At 49.3% G+C, this 18,255-nt stretch overlaps 2 protein-coding genes across 5 annotated transcripts in view; one reads left to right on the forward strand and one right to left on the reverse strand.

Annotated features, from left to right (window-relative positions):
* Positions 1-18,255, forward strand: part of fyco1a (FYVE and coiled-coil domain autophagy adaptor 1a) — a 353,805-nt gene that overhangs the window by 241,894 nt on the left and 93,656 nt on the right. The window lies entirely within an intron of this gene.
* On the reverse strand, positions 2,117-4,607 carry LOC140425548 (C-C chemokine receptor type 7-like). 2 transcript variants are annotated; one of them, XM_072509964.1, is made up of 2 exons: positions 4,527-4,607; positions 2,117-4,321 (listed from the first exon to the last, which is right to left on the reverse strand). In XM_072509964.1, exon 2 carries the CDS (start codon positions 4,269-4,271, stop codon positions 3,243-3,245), a length of 1,029 nt encoding a protein of 342 aa, XP_072366065.1. In that variant the 5' UTR covers positions 4,272-4,321; positions 4,527-4,607; the 3' UTR covers positions 2,117-3,242. The 2 variants fall into 2 exon arrangements, with proteins under 2 accessions (XP_072366065.1, XP_072366064.1); XM_072509963.1 differs by having other exon boundaries at positions 2,117-4,325.

The following is an 18,255-nucleotide window of genomic DNA, read 5'->3' on the forward strand; positions in this document are numbered from 1 at the left end:
TAGACAGAGGTAAAAGTGGTGGATATCATCAACTTGCACCAAGAAACTGATGTGTTTTCGGATGATGATGATGAGCGGCAGTATGTAGATGTGAATTAGGAGGGGGGTCATTCCTTGGGAGGTGACAAAGATAACACTGAAGGAATGGGAAGGGAATCATTGCAGGTGATGCTGCAGCTAGAATTAGATAGATGCTTGAAGAGGTCAAGGAGAGCTGAATCTTCTAAATGGTGTCAAGCACTACTTCCTATTTATTGAATGGAATCCCTTTCTATTTGCTGAAGTGAGGGGGTACTTCATATTCCAAATTGGTGGAGAATTTAACAACCCCAAAAACTCTGATCCTTTCTCTCTGGTGCCTGGATCTCATCCCAAAGCTCAGCAAGTTAACTGGTCTGCTGTAAAGTTGACAGTGACCTGGCTTTTGCATGCCAATAATTCCCCGTTGGAGTAAATTGCAGAGATTAAAGAGACCTTCCAAGGCTGCCTGAAAGGACCTTAATTTGGAAACATTGAGGGCGGTGATTACCTTCATTGCTGCTGAGAGGGCAGGTGATGAGCATCCTGAAGAGTTGGCTTGAGCCGCAAATGGAGCAGACCAGAGAGAGGCCAATCCTTCTGGCGCAGAGCTCCCCAGAGAAATCCTCATTGGACCTGGTGAGTCCTGCTTTAATTTGACATGATGCCGGATTCTCCTTGCCTCCAACATGTGCTGCTCTTCCTTTTCTTCTGTTATAACGGAATGATATGCCAAGGCCAAGGTGAAATCCGTACCTGTTGCTACATTGTTCAGACTACTGGGAGAGGTGGGGTGGTGGAGCAGGGCAAATAATGGCAGGCAGTCACATTCAGATGCAAGTCTCAGTAACGATAAACCAAAAACGAACAATTTTTTTTATTTTTACCTATGTTACACAAGAAAAGATTAAATAGGATGGCACCGTGGTTAGCACTGCTACCTCACAACGACAGGGACCCGCAATCAATTTCCGCCTTGGGTCAATGTCTATCTGGAGTTTGTATGTTCTCCCCGTGCTTGTGTGGGTTTCCTCCGGGTGCTCCGGTTTCCTCCCATACTCCAAAGATGTGCAGATTAGGTGGATCGGACATGCTGAAATTGTCCCTTAGTGTCCAGGGATGTGCAGGTTAGGTGGGGTTATGGGGATAGGGCAGGGGAGTGAGCCTAGGTAGGATGCTCTTGCAGAGGGTCAGTGCAGATTCGATGGGCCAAATGGCCTTCTGCACTGTATGGATTACATGATTCTAACCCAGTATTTAAATCAGAAGACTATTATTAAGAAAACCAAATTTTTGAGGTTGTGCATTTCAGTAATAAACTACTACAGACAGCTTATGGAATGAAAATCCTTATCAAATCTAAAGGGATAAATTCAAATCCATTGTTATTACTGCACTGTAAAGAATATAATAAGAAGGCAGATTAATTGCAAATATAGTGCGCGATTCAGTGGACTCCAGTTAAAGTCTGCTGAATGGCTCGTTTAGCAGAGTGTTTCTCAGCGGTTGCAGCACCAAGAAACGTCCCGCTATCCAATGGCACTTTGCCGTTTGTTTTCGCTTCGGGAATTTCTCCCCACCAAGGCTGCACTGAGAGAGATTTCCCGTTGGTGTGCTGACGGCTCTTCGTATATCAGGGTGCCACAATGGAAGGCTGCCTCGATCTTTCTTCACCCCCACCCTGCTCTTTTGACCTTACCCCCCCCAACCTTGGGTGGCCCCCGGGAACTCCTCCACCCCCCACTACCGGGCAAGGCACCCTCAGGCTTGATCCCTGGAAGTGCCAAGGTGCCACTCTGCCCTGTCCCTGATCATCCGGGGGCGTCCAATGGCCAAGGAGACCCCTTCAAGTGCCCTTTGGGTGGACCAGTACTAAACATCACCCTAGCAAGGTCTCCCAGGCGCGGCTAGTGTCATGGGCGAGATCCAGATCGCGCCAGGCCAAGCGAGTTGGGTGACTCGTACGAAGCCCGATTTGGTGCTCGCGTGCGATTCATCCGCGGGGCGCCACAGGGTCGCTGAATCACGCCCGTAACAAAAATATGTATTTGAAACAATACAAGTTATTTAAAATGCTTTGTTTTTCAAAATCCTCCAATTTTGAGCTTTTAATTGGCATATAAAATTCCAGTACATACAAAGAAATTTATAGAAAAATACATCTAAAATCACAACAGCAAATGTAAGAAATCTGAAATAAAAATGGTCAATGTTCTTAAAAATTACGTACAGATTAGTGACCCTTTTCGAAATGCTGCTAATTCACTTAAATGCGTGTGATTTAATTCTTAACCACACCAGATGCATTTTACACAGGCTGTGATGTCTCACGTCATTATTTCATAACTGCAGCCAATTAGTTTTGGCTGATACAATCTGCATCCAAACTTCACACCAAGAAACACAGAAAGAATAGGATTGCGACAGTGGTACACTTCATCATATTGAACAAACCTGCCAGATATTTATGTGTGTGATTACATACCTGTACTAAAATAAACATTTTCTACTTAATAGGTGTGGTGTTAAGCACGACTGTGAGTAAGACGGCCAGAATCCAATTTAACTGCTGGTACAACCACAGCAGCAAATCGGAGAAACTCAGAAAAAAAGGGAAAGTAGGTAATGAGCAGGATTCCACGTTTCCCCAGCCGTGTGTTTCTCAGTGGTACGCTGTTCACTGGCGGTGGGATACTCTCTTCCTGCCGTTGGTCAGTGGGATTTCCCAATTAAGCCACCCTATGCCACCTAGAAAACCTGCGGGTGGGGGTGCACTGCCAGCGGGAAAAGGGAATCCCAACGGCTGGAGAATTCCGAACAATATCTCCAGTTTATGGTGTTTCTTCAGCTGCCCACCAAAGCTAGAGCGGTTGGGGGGGCCCCAATCAGGCCAAATTCACACCCTTAATGAGCTGCGCAAAGGTTCCTGCGATGCCAAAACCCTGCAAAGCCACTTTTCTATCACTGAGTTAGTATAGATACAGTTGAAAGCATATTCCAGCATTTGCAAAGAACGTCAAGTGGAAGAGGAACGGGAGTGCCGAATTAGAAGGAGACAATGGCAATGTTGTTATCTTTATAATGCCACGGAAGGCACATGAGTTCCCAGTGAGCCACTTGGGCAGAGCTGTAAATTTATGGGAGGGGACTGGGATAACCCTTGTGGAATTCCAGAGCTATTTCCTAAAATTTACAATTATGGATCCTGATACATCCTGAGTCCGCTATAAAGGATGCAAAGTTGTTGTTTCAGAGATACCCGATATAGGTTGTAATGTCTCAGACTCAGTTTTCAGATAACCAGCCAATTGCTTTTGACTGAGACATCCACTATCTTTTAAAATCTTCAGAAAACTATTTCTAAATTTCACTCCAAGAAATACATAAAGAATAGGATTGAGACAACAGTGTATGTATGCAATACTCTCTGTTACAATAATTGCATAGTCTACATTTGTGGTGTATTCGCAACTAGCGACTTCTTCACTGAAGATCTGTACAGTTTCCATCAACAAGACAATGTTGAATGGCAGTTCACATATCACGAATGCAACTACAACTGCAACAATAATCTTTAATGATTTATGATTCTGAAACCTCTTGGCTTGGAGCAAAGTTTTTGCAATGACTGAGTAGCAAATGATCATGGATACAAAAGGTATCAGAAATCCCACTGTCATCTGAGCTACATACACTAGCAGTTTGCCGATGCTGTCAAAATTGACAGGATACAACATAGTACAGATGGTTTTATCGGACATACCATTATATGCTTCACTGAATATGAATTCTGGAAGAGTCAAAATGATTGCAATCACCCAAACCCCTACACAAACAAACTTACTTGGAAATCTTTTACTTTTACTCTTGAGCATTTTTGTTGCTTGAACAATGGCTTTGTACCTGTTGACACTCACACAGGTGAGTATCAGCATACAGCTGTAGAGGTTGACAGTATATGCCCCATTGACAATTTTGCACACAATAGTTCCAAAAATCCATCCAGTGTATGCATCGACTGCCCAGAATGGCAAGGTGCAGAGGAAGAGCAGGTCAGCAATCGCCAGATTCAACATGTAGATATTGGTCACGGTCTTCAGCTTCTCATAATAAACAAATGTCACAATGACCAATGAATTCCCAAGCAGCCCTGCCACGAAAATGACTGAATAAAAACAGGGCATAAAAATACTCCCAAAGTTTCTGATGCCTGATGTCTCACAGGGTGTTTCAAACAGTGAAGGGTCAAGCATGGCAAGGTTAAAATTGCTGTCAGTGTTAGCGGCTGGAAACTTGGTGACAGCTATCTGAAAATAGAACAGTGGCAATTAATGTGTACTAGGGTGTAAATTAAACAGTTAATTCTAAATCTTATGTTGGGTATTTACAATCCCATTATTGAAACTACGATGTCACATACATTTACACGAAAATCAACTAGGAAAGCAGAACAAATAAGCCTGTCATCAAAATAAAAGTGATAATTTACATATTAAAGAGAGATTTACCTTCTCCATCTCTTTGTGGGTGTAGAAATATAGATGCACCGAGTGCTTTCTTATGCTACCAACAATTTCTGTTCTCACCACACAATGTCCACGGTTTCCTTCTCAACACGAGAAGACTTTCAGGCGGAACTTTTTGGTCACACATTCAAAAAAGGAAGTAGTATTTTTATATCTTTTGACTTAATGCTGACTTGTAGGTTTAGTAGCTTTTGGGCTCACCAAAGGAGTTCTACACTCCACAAATTGTTCTTCTTCCACCCACTCCAGCCTGCTTCCACAGTTACATTTATTGTGGCGGATGGCACGGTGGTGCAGTGATTAGCACTGCTGCCTCACAGCGCCAAGGACCTGGTTCGATCCCGGCCCCCGTGTGTGGAGTTTGCACATCCTCCCCGTGTCTGCGTGGGTCTCACTCCCACAATCCAAAGATGTGCAGTGCAGGTGGATTGGCCATGCTAAATTGCCCTTAATTATAATTTGGTTTTGAAAAAAACATTCATTGTTGCAATTATATTTTGCAGCAAAAATGAATCATGTCCACTGATATTGAATTCCATCTGCCACGTTTTAGACCAAGGAGGTGCCCTTGCCCCACTTGGACCTCTACCCACCGCCTCTGGAGTCTTCATCCATCCCCGTCCAGTAAATGATGTGCTAACCCTTTGACCCCCTTGTTTGTAAGCTTTTCATGCAGCCTTTTTGAGATACAGCTTCACTCACCTCAGTCTTCCATCTGCCTCCCATTGTTCGTGTTCATCTGCCCCCTTGCCCCTCTACATGCTATAATGAGCCCTTGACCTGATGTCTCCCTCTCACACTCCTTGCACAACCCTCCTCCCACATTGCAACCCCCCTACCACCCCTGTGCCACACACCAGTGTCTATCTGGACAGAACTGTGGTGTGGGACTCATTCACCTATTGCAACAATTGGGGATGGAGTACTAGGTAAGGTCAGGGGGGATGTGAGGATTGTTCTGACGAAGACGGTGGGGGGGGGGGGCGGGGGGGGGGGGGGGGGGGGGGGTTTGTCAATAGCTGAACTATATTCCCTAACCTCAGGCACAGTACTGGACTGAGATGATGACACAGGAAGGTCCATGGGTCCAGCAGCAGGGTGCTGTCTATGAAGACTGGCTCGGTAGACTTAGGACAGCACGGTAACACAAGTGGATAGCATTGTGGCTTCACAGCGCCAGGGTCCCAGATTTGATTCCCCGCTGGGTCACTGTCTGTGCGGAGTCTGCACATTCTCCCCGTGTATGCGTAGGTTTCCTCCGGTTTCCTCCCACAGCCCAAAGCCGTGCAGGTTAGGTGGATTAGCCATGATAAATTGCCCTTAGTGAACAAAAAGGGATTAGGAGGGGTTATTGGGTTACGGGGATAGGGTGGCAGTGAGGGCCTAAGTGGGTTGGTGCAGACTCGATGGGCCAAATGGCCTCCTTCTGCACTGTATGTCCTATGTTCTATGGAGATGGAGGGCACTGCCCTGGCAGAAGGGTAAACAGTGCATGAGGAACAGTGCAACGCTATGATGTTGTTGCATTCACCTTGGAAGTCTGATAAGCTGAGGATTGCCTTGTGCGTGCCACTCTAACAGTCAGGTTTGATGCCGAGGTGAGTTCCTGCAGGCATGACCTAAAATTGGAAGGCAGGCGCTGTTTTAATGAGCATTTGTGACTTGCAAATGAATGCAAATGGCACTCGTACCACCTGCGTGCAAGATGATCAACCCACCAGATTTATGCGCCTACCAGCTACCAAACCCACCGCGGGAAGTCTGCACAAAGTATTGTCATACCTAATTAAAGGCCGGAATTCTCCGGGAGAGGGAGGGGCCTTGCCTGCGATCTGAGGGGGGGTGCTGCAGCAGCATTCTGAGACCCGGGGCGCCCTATAAATCCTGCACCCCAGTCTCTGAGGAACGGGATCTGTTAAAGTGATTAGTCTCAGTTCCAGTGGAAACCCCGTGTGCCATTGAATGGCACTGAAAACCCAATTGAGGGGGAAAACATTTCTGATTGCCATTGAATGACATGTCAGGGTCGCTACCAGCGCCAGCGGGAATCCCGCTGGTGGGACCACTTAGTCACCAATTGGGAGAATCGATTTGCCCGCGGGCAAAGATTGTGGTCTAAAAGTTAGCTCACAGCCTGAAACTGATGCAGGGAACAATCCTTGTTCGTGAAAGGACAAACATGAGGCATATAATGGGCCTCAGACCTTATACCCTCGAATTGACATGTTGCAGGAACGGTGTCACAGTGTTTAGCGCTGCTACCTCGCAGCGCCTGGGACCCGGGTTCAATTCCGGACTTGTATGACTGGCTTTGTGGTTTCTCCCCGTGTCTCGTGGGTTTCATCCTGGTGCTCCGATTTCCTCCCACAGTCCAAAGATGTGCAGGTTAGGTGGATTTGCCATGATAAAAGTGCCACTTAATATCCAGGGATGTACAGGGTAGGTGGGGTTACGGGGATAGGGTGGGGGAATGGGCCTAGATGGGGTGCTCTTTCAGAGAGTATGGTGCAGACACGAATGGCCAAATGACCTCCAGCGCTGTTGAGGTTCAATGATTCTAATTAGCGTTCGCAGGTAGGTCACCAGAGAAAAGAACTCAGCAGCAGCCCCAAGAAAGTCCTTAAAAGAGACCAAAGAAGGAATGGATGGAGCAACCAAAAGTGCAACTAGACCAAGATTGAGAAAGGTGGGGAGCAGCTGGGAAGAGAAGTGACTGGGATTAGGAGGGTGGTGATGCCAATTGGGGTGGGTTAGTGTCTGCAGCGTTCTGCATGGTTCGAATGTGAAGACAGGAGGCAGACTTCGCCGTCTTTTTGTCTACACCAATATAGCAGTGACACACTTCCAGCTCGTACAAGCTCGCATTTCCTGCCTGCCCTATTGGAGCTTCAGGCACCCAGTTAGCACTTGATAAATAAGGATGTGCCATCTTGTTTCAGGTCTGTAATTTTCCCTACTGCAAATGTTAAACGTACTGGCTGATAATCACTTAGACTAGTCTCTATGTCATTTTGTTGTACTTCCTTTTTTATTTCTTCCAGAAACAAAATTCTGATTTTTTTTTCACCATTGAACTGTAACAGTTGCCTCGTCCTGCTGGCCAGTCAACCTGCAGCCTCTTACAAACATTCTCACAATTTGTCACATACCCCCTCAAATTTGATGAAATCAGCAAATTTCCACATTTGTTCCTCAATTACCAAATAAGAAGAGCAGCACAACCCACTCACCAAATGTTTCTAATCCAGGAGGTGTAAGCAGATATCCCAAATCAGATACTGCAATTGGATAACCACCTCTGGAGGTGCAGCTGGATGTTGCAACTGACGCCTACTATAACAGCGAGACCTGTGGCTCAACTTTGAAGGAGCACGTCCCTCTCTTTCATGCACGTTCTGGAAGCACCCTGTCAGAAGAGCTACCTACTGAGTCCCCACTTCTCTTGTCTTTTTCCCATGAGTCTATTATATATATTACATTCTATTTTGATACTCAGGAACTGGAAGTTGCCTTATTCCAAAGTATAAATGTTTATTGCAATTATAAAATAAGCTTACACAAGCAGCAAAGTAGTATAGGTTATACTTAAGTTACAAGCTGCTAACACCTACAATGTTTTGTGACGATCACAAGTGAGCTTCTGTCTGAGAATGTTCTAATATTCTATAGAGTCATACAGGCCACGGGTGAGACAGGACAATGGAGAAGTCCTTGGACCACGGCCGTGATTCTCCGGTCGACGGGCGGAACCGGCAGGAGAATGCCGCCCAATGTCTCCACTGTCCTTTCAGGCAGAGAGTTCCAGACTCCCACCATCCACTCTGGATGAAAAAGGTTTTCCTCACATCCCCTCTATACCTCCTGCCCCTTCAATCTATGCCCCTGGTCATTGATCCCTCCACCAAGGGGAAATGTTTCTTCCTGTCTACTCTATCTAAGCCCCTCATAATTTTATAAATCTCAATCAGTTTCCTCTGTTCCAAGGAAACAATCCCAGTCTATCCAGCACGGTAGCATTGTGGATAGCACAATTGCTTCACAGCTCCAGGGTCCCAGGTTCGATTCCGGCTTGGGTCACTGTCTGTGCGGAGTCTGCACATCCTCCCCGTGTGTGCGTGGGTTTCCTCCGGGTGCTCCGGTTTCCTCCCACAGTCCAAAGATGTGCAGGTTAGGTGGATTGGCCATGATAAATTGCCCTTAGTGTCCAAAATTGCCCATAGTGTTGGGTGGGGTTACTGGGTAATGGGGATAGGGTGGAGGTGTTTGACCTTGGGTCGGGTGCTCTTTCCAAGAGCTGGTGCAGACTCGATGGGCCGAATGGCCTCCTTCTGCACTGTAAATTCTATGATCTTCATAGCTAAAACTCACCAGCCCAGACAACATCCTGGTAAATCTCCTCTGCACCTTTTCCAGTGCTATCACATTCCTCCTACAATGCGTATTCCAGAGCTGCACACAATCCTCTAAGCTGTGGCCTAACCAGTGTTTTATACAGTTCCAGCATAACCTCCACGTTCTTAAACTCTACGCCTCGGCTAATAATAGAGTGATAGATGTTTACAGCATGGAAACAGGCCCTACGGTCCATATCCCTCTATACCCACCCTGTCCATGTAACTGTCTAACTGCTTTTTAAAGGACAAAATTGTACCCGCCTCTACCACTGCCTCTGGCAGCCCGTTCTAGATGCTCACAACCCTCTGTGTTAAGAAATTTCCCCTCTGGTCTCTCTTGTATCTCTTTTCTCTCATCGTAAACCTCTGCCCTCTAGTTCGAGACTCCTCTACCTTTGGGAAAAGATGTTGACTATCTACCTTATCGATGCTCCTCATTATTTTACAAACCTCTATAAGATCACCCATAAGACTCCCATGCTCCAGGGAAAAATGTCCCAGCCTATCCAGCCTCTCCTTATAATCTAATAAAGGCAAGTATGCCTTCTTAATCACTGTATCTATCTGCCCTGCTATCATAAGGGACCAGTGAACGTGCACATCAAAGTCCCTCTGATCCTCGCTGCTCCCCAGAGTCTTGCCGTTTATCATGTATTCCCTTGCCTTGTTTGTCCTGTTCAAGTGCATCACCTCACACTTATCCGGATTGAATTCCATTTGTTACTCATCAGCCCATCTGACCAGCCCGTCTATATCCTCCTGTATATAAGGCTATCCTCCTCGCTATTTACCGCCCCACCAATTTTCATATCCACAAACTTACTGATCAACCCTTCTACATTCATGTCGAAATCATTTAAGACTGCTCTTTGTACATTAATTAACCTGTAACTTACGGGACTTCAAGCCTGCTTTTGTGCCTGTATTTCATCAATTTTGTTGTTTCTCTAGCCAAGTAGCTGTAAGAACTGTCACACATTCCAAATTAGACAGAAACTATCAGCGATGGTTGCCGTGCTATGATCCCATAAATATAAGATAATCACAGCATGCAATATGTCTTCTGATGTAGTTTTATCAAGGACAGTCTCACAAACTGCTGACTTCAAAAAGTAGTTTTCTCGTGTAGCATTATTTTCTCCTGTCAAATATTTACTCGTCTTCCTTTTAAAAGTTATGCTGTGGACCCGCTTCTGACATGTTTGTAAAATTATGCAGCAATTTAGCATGCCAATCCACCTACACATCTTTGGGTTGTGCGGGTGAGACCTACACAGACACAAGGAGAATTTGTAAACTCCACACGGAAAGTGACCCGGGGCCAGGATCGAATCCAGCTCCTTGGCGCCTGAGGCAACAGTGCTAACCACTGCACCACCGTGCTGCCCTTCTGACATTGTTTCTGATAGGTGTAGGGCACTCGCGTCCTCATTAACCCATTGTTAATTCTAAACTCTCCCTTCTGTCGTTTGGTGATCTTAAATGTATATCCTCTTGTACTTTAATCAACTATTTTAGATTCCCAATTTTATTTGATGTCATTGAATTCATATATATAGTTATATGCATTCTATTTTAGGTTTTCTTGATGTGGCAATTTTTCCTACTTTTGCCTTACCTCCTTCTTATGTCTTGTTTCTTACAATGTTTAGCCCCTTTACACCTTTCTAATCCTTTATTCCCTAAACTTCTAAAGGCTATTTTGTCTTTTAGGCTACCCACACATTTGTTTATTCTCCATCGTGGCATAGTAGTTTAAATCCTCCCTCACACAGCTTTAGTTAACTTCTTGAGGATGTCAGTCTTCCCAGTTTCCCTAAGGCATAGGTCGGGCCATTGTAAAGCTCATTCAAGCCCAAATTCATTTATCTGCTGCCCACAAAATTTGAGTTTATTCATCCCTCACGACCTGCCTCTTCATAGTCACACCATTTAACCCTCTAGCCTTATTGTTTCCACACTGACTATTACGCCTCTTACACACCTCAGTTCACTGAAGCTCTTTTCTGGGGCCAGTACCTTTCAGTTTAACCAGGCCCAGCCCCTTAAGTCACCCGCCCTCAACCCCCTCACAGCCATCCCTCAGTGTTACTGCATACCAGACGTGCTCTAACTCTTATGTGAAGCATAACTAATGGCATGGACCAAATGTCCTGTTTGTGTGCTATAAATGCTTTTTAATAAGTATTACCAGATGCCTTGTTTCTCCATGTCCCACCCAGATTGACTTCAAACCCATTCTAATGTCCTGGCGAACACACAGGCCAGGATTTACCAGCGTCAGCTGATATCAGAATCTTCTGGTCCTGCCAAAAGTCAATGCACAGACAACAGACCATGCCCCTGTAACTGCTGCAGCCTACATCGCAACATCACTCTCAAACCCTCATCCCAGTCACAGGTCATTTACTCGCTCTCAGCCACCACCTCTGTTCCTACACCTTCATTTTGTTTTTACCTGTACCTGCTCCACCACCCCCATACACACTATTCACCTCGCCCCATCACCACCCCACCATCTCCACACACTCCATTCCCTGATCTGAATGCCTTTGACCTAGAAAATTCAAGTGCAGCACAGAATTGTTGGGAAAGCAGAAGCAGATGGAAAGATGCAGATTGACAGACAGAGTTGGGGACAGACAGTGACATGGGGCACGATTTAACAGAAACATTTCGAAGTGTCATTTTGTGTGCGATTGGCAGGACGTTTCTCGATGGCTGCATTTGCAGATCGTGGTCTGGAGTGATTCACGCCCGTTTTCTGGTGGGCGTGGGGACAGCCCCATTTTCGGTGAATCCCGACCCTTGTCCTATGAGAATCAAGCGATGATGAGGGCCTCCCTGGTCCTCCAGGCATGCCGGACCCTTGCTGCCTCCAGTCCTCCATCCCCTGGCTCCTCGTTCGGGTCCTCTCCGGGCTTGTGCACCATCCCCTCCTGGGTCTGACCCTCCTCCTCCTCAGATGAGGCCACATGTCCCTCCTCCTGCATGTCGCCGCACTGCAGTGCCTGGTTGTGGAGCGCACAGCCGACCACCACTCTGGGGGTGTATGGCAAGGCACCACCAGAACGGTACAGGCATTGGAACCGCATTTTTAGCGGTCCAACACACTGTTCAGTGTCAGCACAGATGGCAACATGGACCTCGTTATATCGGGTCTCCGCCTCAGTCTCCAGCCTCAGTATTGGTGTCAGGACCTCCGAGGGTACCCCTTATCCCACAAGAGCCAACCCATTATCCTGGGGTGGTCCTCGAAGACGGCAGAGATCTCCGAGTGTCCGGGGATGTAGCTGTCATGCACACTCCCTGGGAAGCATGTACACACACGTGCATGATCCGGAGGTGGTGGTCACACACGAGTTGAACATTCAGGGAATGGAACCCCTTCCTGTTAATGAAGGGCAGTCCCTGATGTCCTGGTGTACATAAGGCAACATGTGTGCCATCTATTACAACCTGGACCTGGGGCATCCTGACGATGGTGGAGGATCCTGCAGCCCAGGCATCTTATTGGGTCTGTTCCAGCACAAAGTTTATATAGTCAGCTGCCCGGCATACAAGGCATCCGTGACGTCACGGATGCACTTGTGGGCTGTAGCTTGGGAAATGTCGCACAAGTCCCCGCTGGAGCCCTGGAATTAACCAATTGCTTTAAAGTTCAAGGCTGCGTTGACCTTCATGGCTACGTGATGCGGGTATCCTCCTCCTGCACAGGGTGCCAGGTCTGTGAGAACGTGACACAGGTGCTGCACTGTTTCTTTGTTGAGACGGAGTCTCCTGCGGCACATGCTGTCCGTCATCTCAAAAAACCAACAACACCTGTACATCTTGGGCCTTGGGCAGCGTTCTCCTCTGGGTTTCTCCTCGGTCTGATAGATGGCCGGGTCTTCAGGTTGTGTGGCGGCCCCCTGCACGTGGGGTGTCACCTCCAGCCTACGTCAATGCTGCTGCCTTCTATGGCATCTAGCACCTGGGCTACCACCAGCACCGCGAGGGCATACATTTTGGCATCTGTAAGAAATTGGAGAAGGTTAAAGACCAACAATCAGTTAGGGCTTCCACTCCAGGACCCTCAAATCCCCCATGCCTCCTCCACCCTCATATGTCCCACCTTCTCTCAGGGAGCCATTAACCTGTTGTGCTGAAAAACCTCGGTCTGCACACTCACTCCCCCAGGCCCCTAGACCCCAGACCCCTGCCAAGAACATCAGAGAGACCATGTTCAGGTGCCCTCCTCTGATCCACACACACTTACCCTTTGGTCGTGAGGATATCCCCAGTGATGAAGCCCAGCTCTTGAGCGTTTGATTGTTGGCTGTCAGCTTTATGCTGCTGATGCCTCTCGAGTTCAGGCAAAATTTTCAGGCTTCAAAGTTTGATTGAAATGCGATGTACTAATCATCATCTGAGACATGGCACATGTATCCATAAGAATGCCCAGGGGCATCCTCTGACCTGGAACGCTTCAGCCAACCCGATCAAGCCCAACCCCCCTGAGGGGTCCTCCACCACCCTCTAGCACTGGGGCAACATCTCCAGTGCCCTTGAGCTGCAAGCCTGAAAATGGAAATGGCTACTCACCTCTTCAGATTCCCTCAGCAGCCATTGCGCCAGCTTCACGTTTTTAAAAGGGAGTACTAAACGTCGCCTGTGTGATTCCTCGCTGGGGAGCCGGTTAATTCCCCAGGAGACTGCTACATTCGACTTCAACCTCGCTAATGAGATGGAACTTGGTGCTAATTGGGGGTCAATGATATGCTCACCATATTTGGGCATGATACGGAACTTGCCATCGGGAGCGGTCTGGTTAGATAGCAAACTGATTCGCGCCCAGTGGGTCTTTCCCACTATTTAACCAGCACGCCCAGATCCATGCCGGGTGAAATGAGGTGGTTAAATCGTGCCAATGTGTGAGGCATATGTAGGAAACAAGAAAGAAGCATAACAAAACTGAATGAAATTCAAACTAAACCAGACAGAGAGAAAAAGAAAGTTTGAGGAATTGAGAGTTACAGGAGTAGATTTTTCAACATTTTCTTTGCATGTAGCAGCCAGGAAACCTATTTTTATTTCCCCTTAATGTGTCATTCTATTTCAAATACTGGCATTGTGAAATCAATCCCCAGTTTACCAAAAATGATTTCATTAAAATTATGGTTCATGGACTTCCGGTTGCAGCTATGCCGAGGTAGGTCGCATGTTCGGCAGCTCCCGCCAGGAACGGACTTTTGGGCTCTTTAGAGGGGCCCCAACGGCAATTGTTCGACGGCTCCCAGTGTGGGAAGGTGACTGCAAGGTTCCCCCGGCACTGTGTGGATTGGACCAGGAGTGGAGCGGTTAAGAAAGTGATCCTGGTGCAGCGGAAAGCGCGAGGGAGGAGAAGCAAGATGGCGGCGGGTGGAGACCAAGCAGCGTGGGCGCAGTGGTCGCAGGAGCAGCAGGAGTTCCTCAAACGCTGCTTTGCGGAGCTGAAGACAGAAATGCTGGCGCCAATGAAGGCATCGATTGAGAAGCTTGTGGAGACCCAGAAGGCCCAAGGGGCGGCAATCTGGGAGGTGCCGCAAAAAGCCTCGGAGAACGAGGGCGAGATCTTGGGCCTTGCGGTGAAGGTGGAGGCGCACGAGGCACTGCACAAGAGGTGGCAGGAAAAATTTGAGGACCTGGAGAATAGGTCGAGGAGGAAGAATCTTCGGATTCTGGGTCTCCCTGAAGGAGTGGAGGGGCCCGATGCCGGGGCATATATGAGCACGACGCTCAATTCGCTGATGGGCGTGGGAGCTTTCCCGAGGCCCCTGGAGCTGGATGGGGCTCATCGGGTCCTGGCAAGGAGACCCAAAGCCAACGAGCCGCCAAGGGCTGTAGTGGTGAGGTTCCACCGCTTTATGGACATAGATGGGCCAAAAAAGAACGGAGCAGTAGGTGGGAGAACACAGAGATCCGAATCTACCAGAACTGGAGTGCGGAGGTGGCCAAGAAGAGAGCTGGTTTTAACCAGGCTAAGGTGGTTCTCCATCGGAAGGGGGTGAAGTTCAGGATGCTGCAGCCAGCGCACTTGTGGGTCACGTTCCAAGATTGGCACCACTATTTTGAGACGCCTGATGAGGCATGCAACTTTATCCAGTCTGAAAAGTTGGACTCAAACTGAGGGTTTGTCGTGGGGGGATGTTTACTGCGTTTGAGGAATGTTCTTTTTGTTTTGGTGCTGGGTGGGGATGGGTGAATGGATTTAATGTGGGGGCTGTGGGAGAGTGTGGGCGTCGGTGTTGGAGGGGCAGGGCCCCGCGGAGGAAGGGGAGGGGGTGGAGGCCCGAGGATGGGGAGTTGGGGTAAGGCCTCAAAAAAGGAGCTGCGCCAGAGGGGGCGGGGCCGGCTCAGACGGAAAGCACGGGCTTTTTCCTACGTTAGGGAAGGATGGGGGCAGGGGCGGGGGGAAGGGCGGTGCTGGAGAGGAGCGCACACTGATTGACATGGGGTGGGGGGATTCTCACACTGGGGGGTCGATGGAATGGCGGGAGAGGCCGGGGTCAGTAGGAGTCAGCTGACTTACGGGAGTGTCATGGGGGAGCAAAATGGCTAGATGAGGAAGTAGCGGGGGTGAGGAAGGGGAGGGAGGGGGGGGGGGACTGAGTTGCTGCTGCATTGGCCAAAGGGGAGCTGGAAGTAGGAGAGGTAGTCGGGGCAGAGGTCCGCCGCCTGGGGGACTGGAGGGTGCGGGAGGCACGGGCACGTGGCTGGCCTAGAATAGGGGACCCAGCACTGGACCGCTCTAGGTCAAGGACGGGTAAGAGGCCGGCTGCGGCCAAGGTGCTCAGGGGGGTTTATGGACCAGATGGAGGGAGTGGATCCATGGGTGTTTGCCAGGCCGCTGGCCAGGGAATTTTCCTTTTTTTCCCACGTCCATAGACCCTACTCCCGGATAGATTTTTTCATCTTGAGGAGGGTGCTAATCCCGAAAGTGGAGGGAACGGAATATTCGGCCATAGCCATCTCGGACCATGCCCCGCATTGGGTGGAGCTGGAGATGGGGGAGGAGAGGGACCAGCGCCTGCTGTGGCGCCTCGATGTGGGACTGTTGGCGGATGAGGGGGTGTGCAGGGGTGTATTGAAAGATACTTGGAGGCCAACGTCAACGGGGAGGTGCAGGTGGGGGTAGTCTGGGAGGCGTTGAAGGCGGTGGTCAGGGGAGAGCTAATCTCCATTAGGGCCCACAGAGAGAAGAGAGAGGGGAGGGAGAGGGAGAGGTTGGTGGGGGAGATTTTAAGGGTGGACAGGAGTTATGCAGAGGCCCCCGAGGAGGGGCTACTTAGGGAGCGACGGAACCTCTAGACGGAATTCGACCTGATGACCACGGGGAAAGCAGAGGCACAGAGGAGGAAAGCGCAAGAGGCGGCGTATGAGTATGGGGAGAAGGTGAGTCGGTGCTGGCACATCAGCTTCATAAGAGGGAGGCAGTGAGGGAGATTGGTGGAGTTAGGGGTAGAGGGGGGAATACGGTGCGGTGAAAATAAACAAGGTATTTAGGGACTTTTATGGGGATCTGTACAGGTCTGAGCCCCCAGCGGGGGAGATGGGGATGCGACGATTCCTAGATCAGCTAAGGTTCCCGAGGGTGGAGGAGGAGCAGGTGGCTGGTTTGGGGGGCGCCTATTGGGCTGGAGGAGCTGGTTAAAGGATTGGGGAGCATGCAGGCGGGGAAGGCCCCAGGGCCGGATGGGTTCCCGGTTGAATTTTACAGGAAATACGTGGACCTGCTGGGCCCATTGCTAGTGAGGACTTTTAATAAGGCGAGGGAGGAGGGGACCTTGCCCCCGACAATGTCCAGGGCGCTGATTTTTTTGATTTCGAAGCGAGACAAGGATCCATTGCAATGTGGGTCGTATAGACCGATCTTGCTCCTCAATGTTGATGCTAAGTTGCTGGCGAAGGTGCTGGCTACGAGAATTGAGGACTGTGTCCCGGGGGTGATTCATGAGGACCAGACGGGATTTGTGAAGGGTAGGCAACTAAATACTAATGTGCAGAGGCTCCTCAATGTGATTATGATGCCCTCGGTGAAGGGGGAAGTGGAGGTAGTGGCAGCTATGGACGCGGAGAAGGCCTTTGATCGGGTGGAGTGGGAATATCTTTGGGAAGTGTTGCGGAGGTTTGGGTTCGGGGAGGGGTTCATCACTTGGGTCAGGCTGCTATATAGAGCCCCAGTGGCGAGTGTGGCTACGAACCGGCGGAGGTCGCAGTACTTTCGGCTGTACCGGGGGACGAGGCAGGGGTGTCCCTTATCCCCCTTGTTGTTTGCACTGGAAATTGAGCCGCTGGCCATGGCACTCAGGTAGTCCAGGAAATGGAGGGGATTGGTTCGGGGGGAGAGGAACACCGGGTATCGTTGTATGCCGATGACCTGTTGTTGTATGTTACAGATCCAGTGGAGGGGATGGCGGAGGTCATGCGGATCCTGAGGGAGTTTGGGGACTTTTTGGGGTATAAACGCAACGTAGGGAAGAGTGAGCTCTTTGTGGTGCATTCAGGGGACCAGGGAAGGGGGATAGACGAGCTTCCGCTGAAGAGGGCGGAAAGGAGCTTTCGGTACCTGGGGATCCAAGTAGCTAGGAGTTGGGGGGCCCTGCATAAGCTCAATTTGACGCGGTTGATGGAGCAGATGGAGGAGGATTTTAAAAGATGGGATATGCTGCCACTCTCACTAGTGGGTATGGTGCAGTCGATCAAAATGACGGTCCTTCCGAGGTTTCTCTTTGTGTTCCAGTGCCTTCCCATTTTGATACCCAAGACCTTTTTCAAGCGGGTAAGCAGGAGCATCATGGGATTTGTGCGGGCGAATAAGACCCCGGGGGGGAAGATGGTGTTTCTGGAGCGTAGCAGGGACAGGGGGGGCTGGCGCTGCCGAATCTATGTGGCTATTATTGAGCAGACAATGTGGCGATGATCCATAAGTGGGTAATGGAGGGAGAGGGGGTGGTGTGGAAGAGGCTAGAGATGGCGTCCTGTGTGGGCACGAGCCTGAGGGCGCTGGGGACGGCACCGCTGCCGCTCTCGCCGACAAGGTACACCAAGAGTCCGGTGGTGGCGGCAACGCTGAAGATCTGGGGGCAGTGGAGGCGACATAGAGGCGAGGTGGGAGCCTTGGTTTGTCCCCGATTCGGGAGAATCATCGGTTCATCCCGGGAAGGATGGATGGGGGGTTTCGGAGCTGGCATCGGGCAGGGATCAGAAGAATGGGGGACCTGTTCATCGATGGGACGTTTGCGAGCCTAGGGGTGCTGGAGGAGAAGTTTGGGCTACCCCCGGGAAACGCTTCCAGG

Source organism: Scyliorhinus torazame, chromosome 6 (assembly GCF_047496885.1).
Source record: "Scyliorhinus torazame isolate Kashiwa2021f chromosome 6, sScyTor2.1, whole genome shotgun sequence".
Lineage (NCBI taxonomy): Eukaryota > Metazoa > Chordata > Chondrichthyes > Carcharhiniformes > Scyliorhinidae > Scyliorhinus > Scyliorhinus torazame.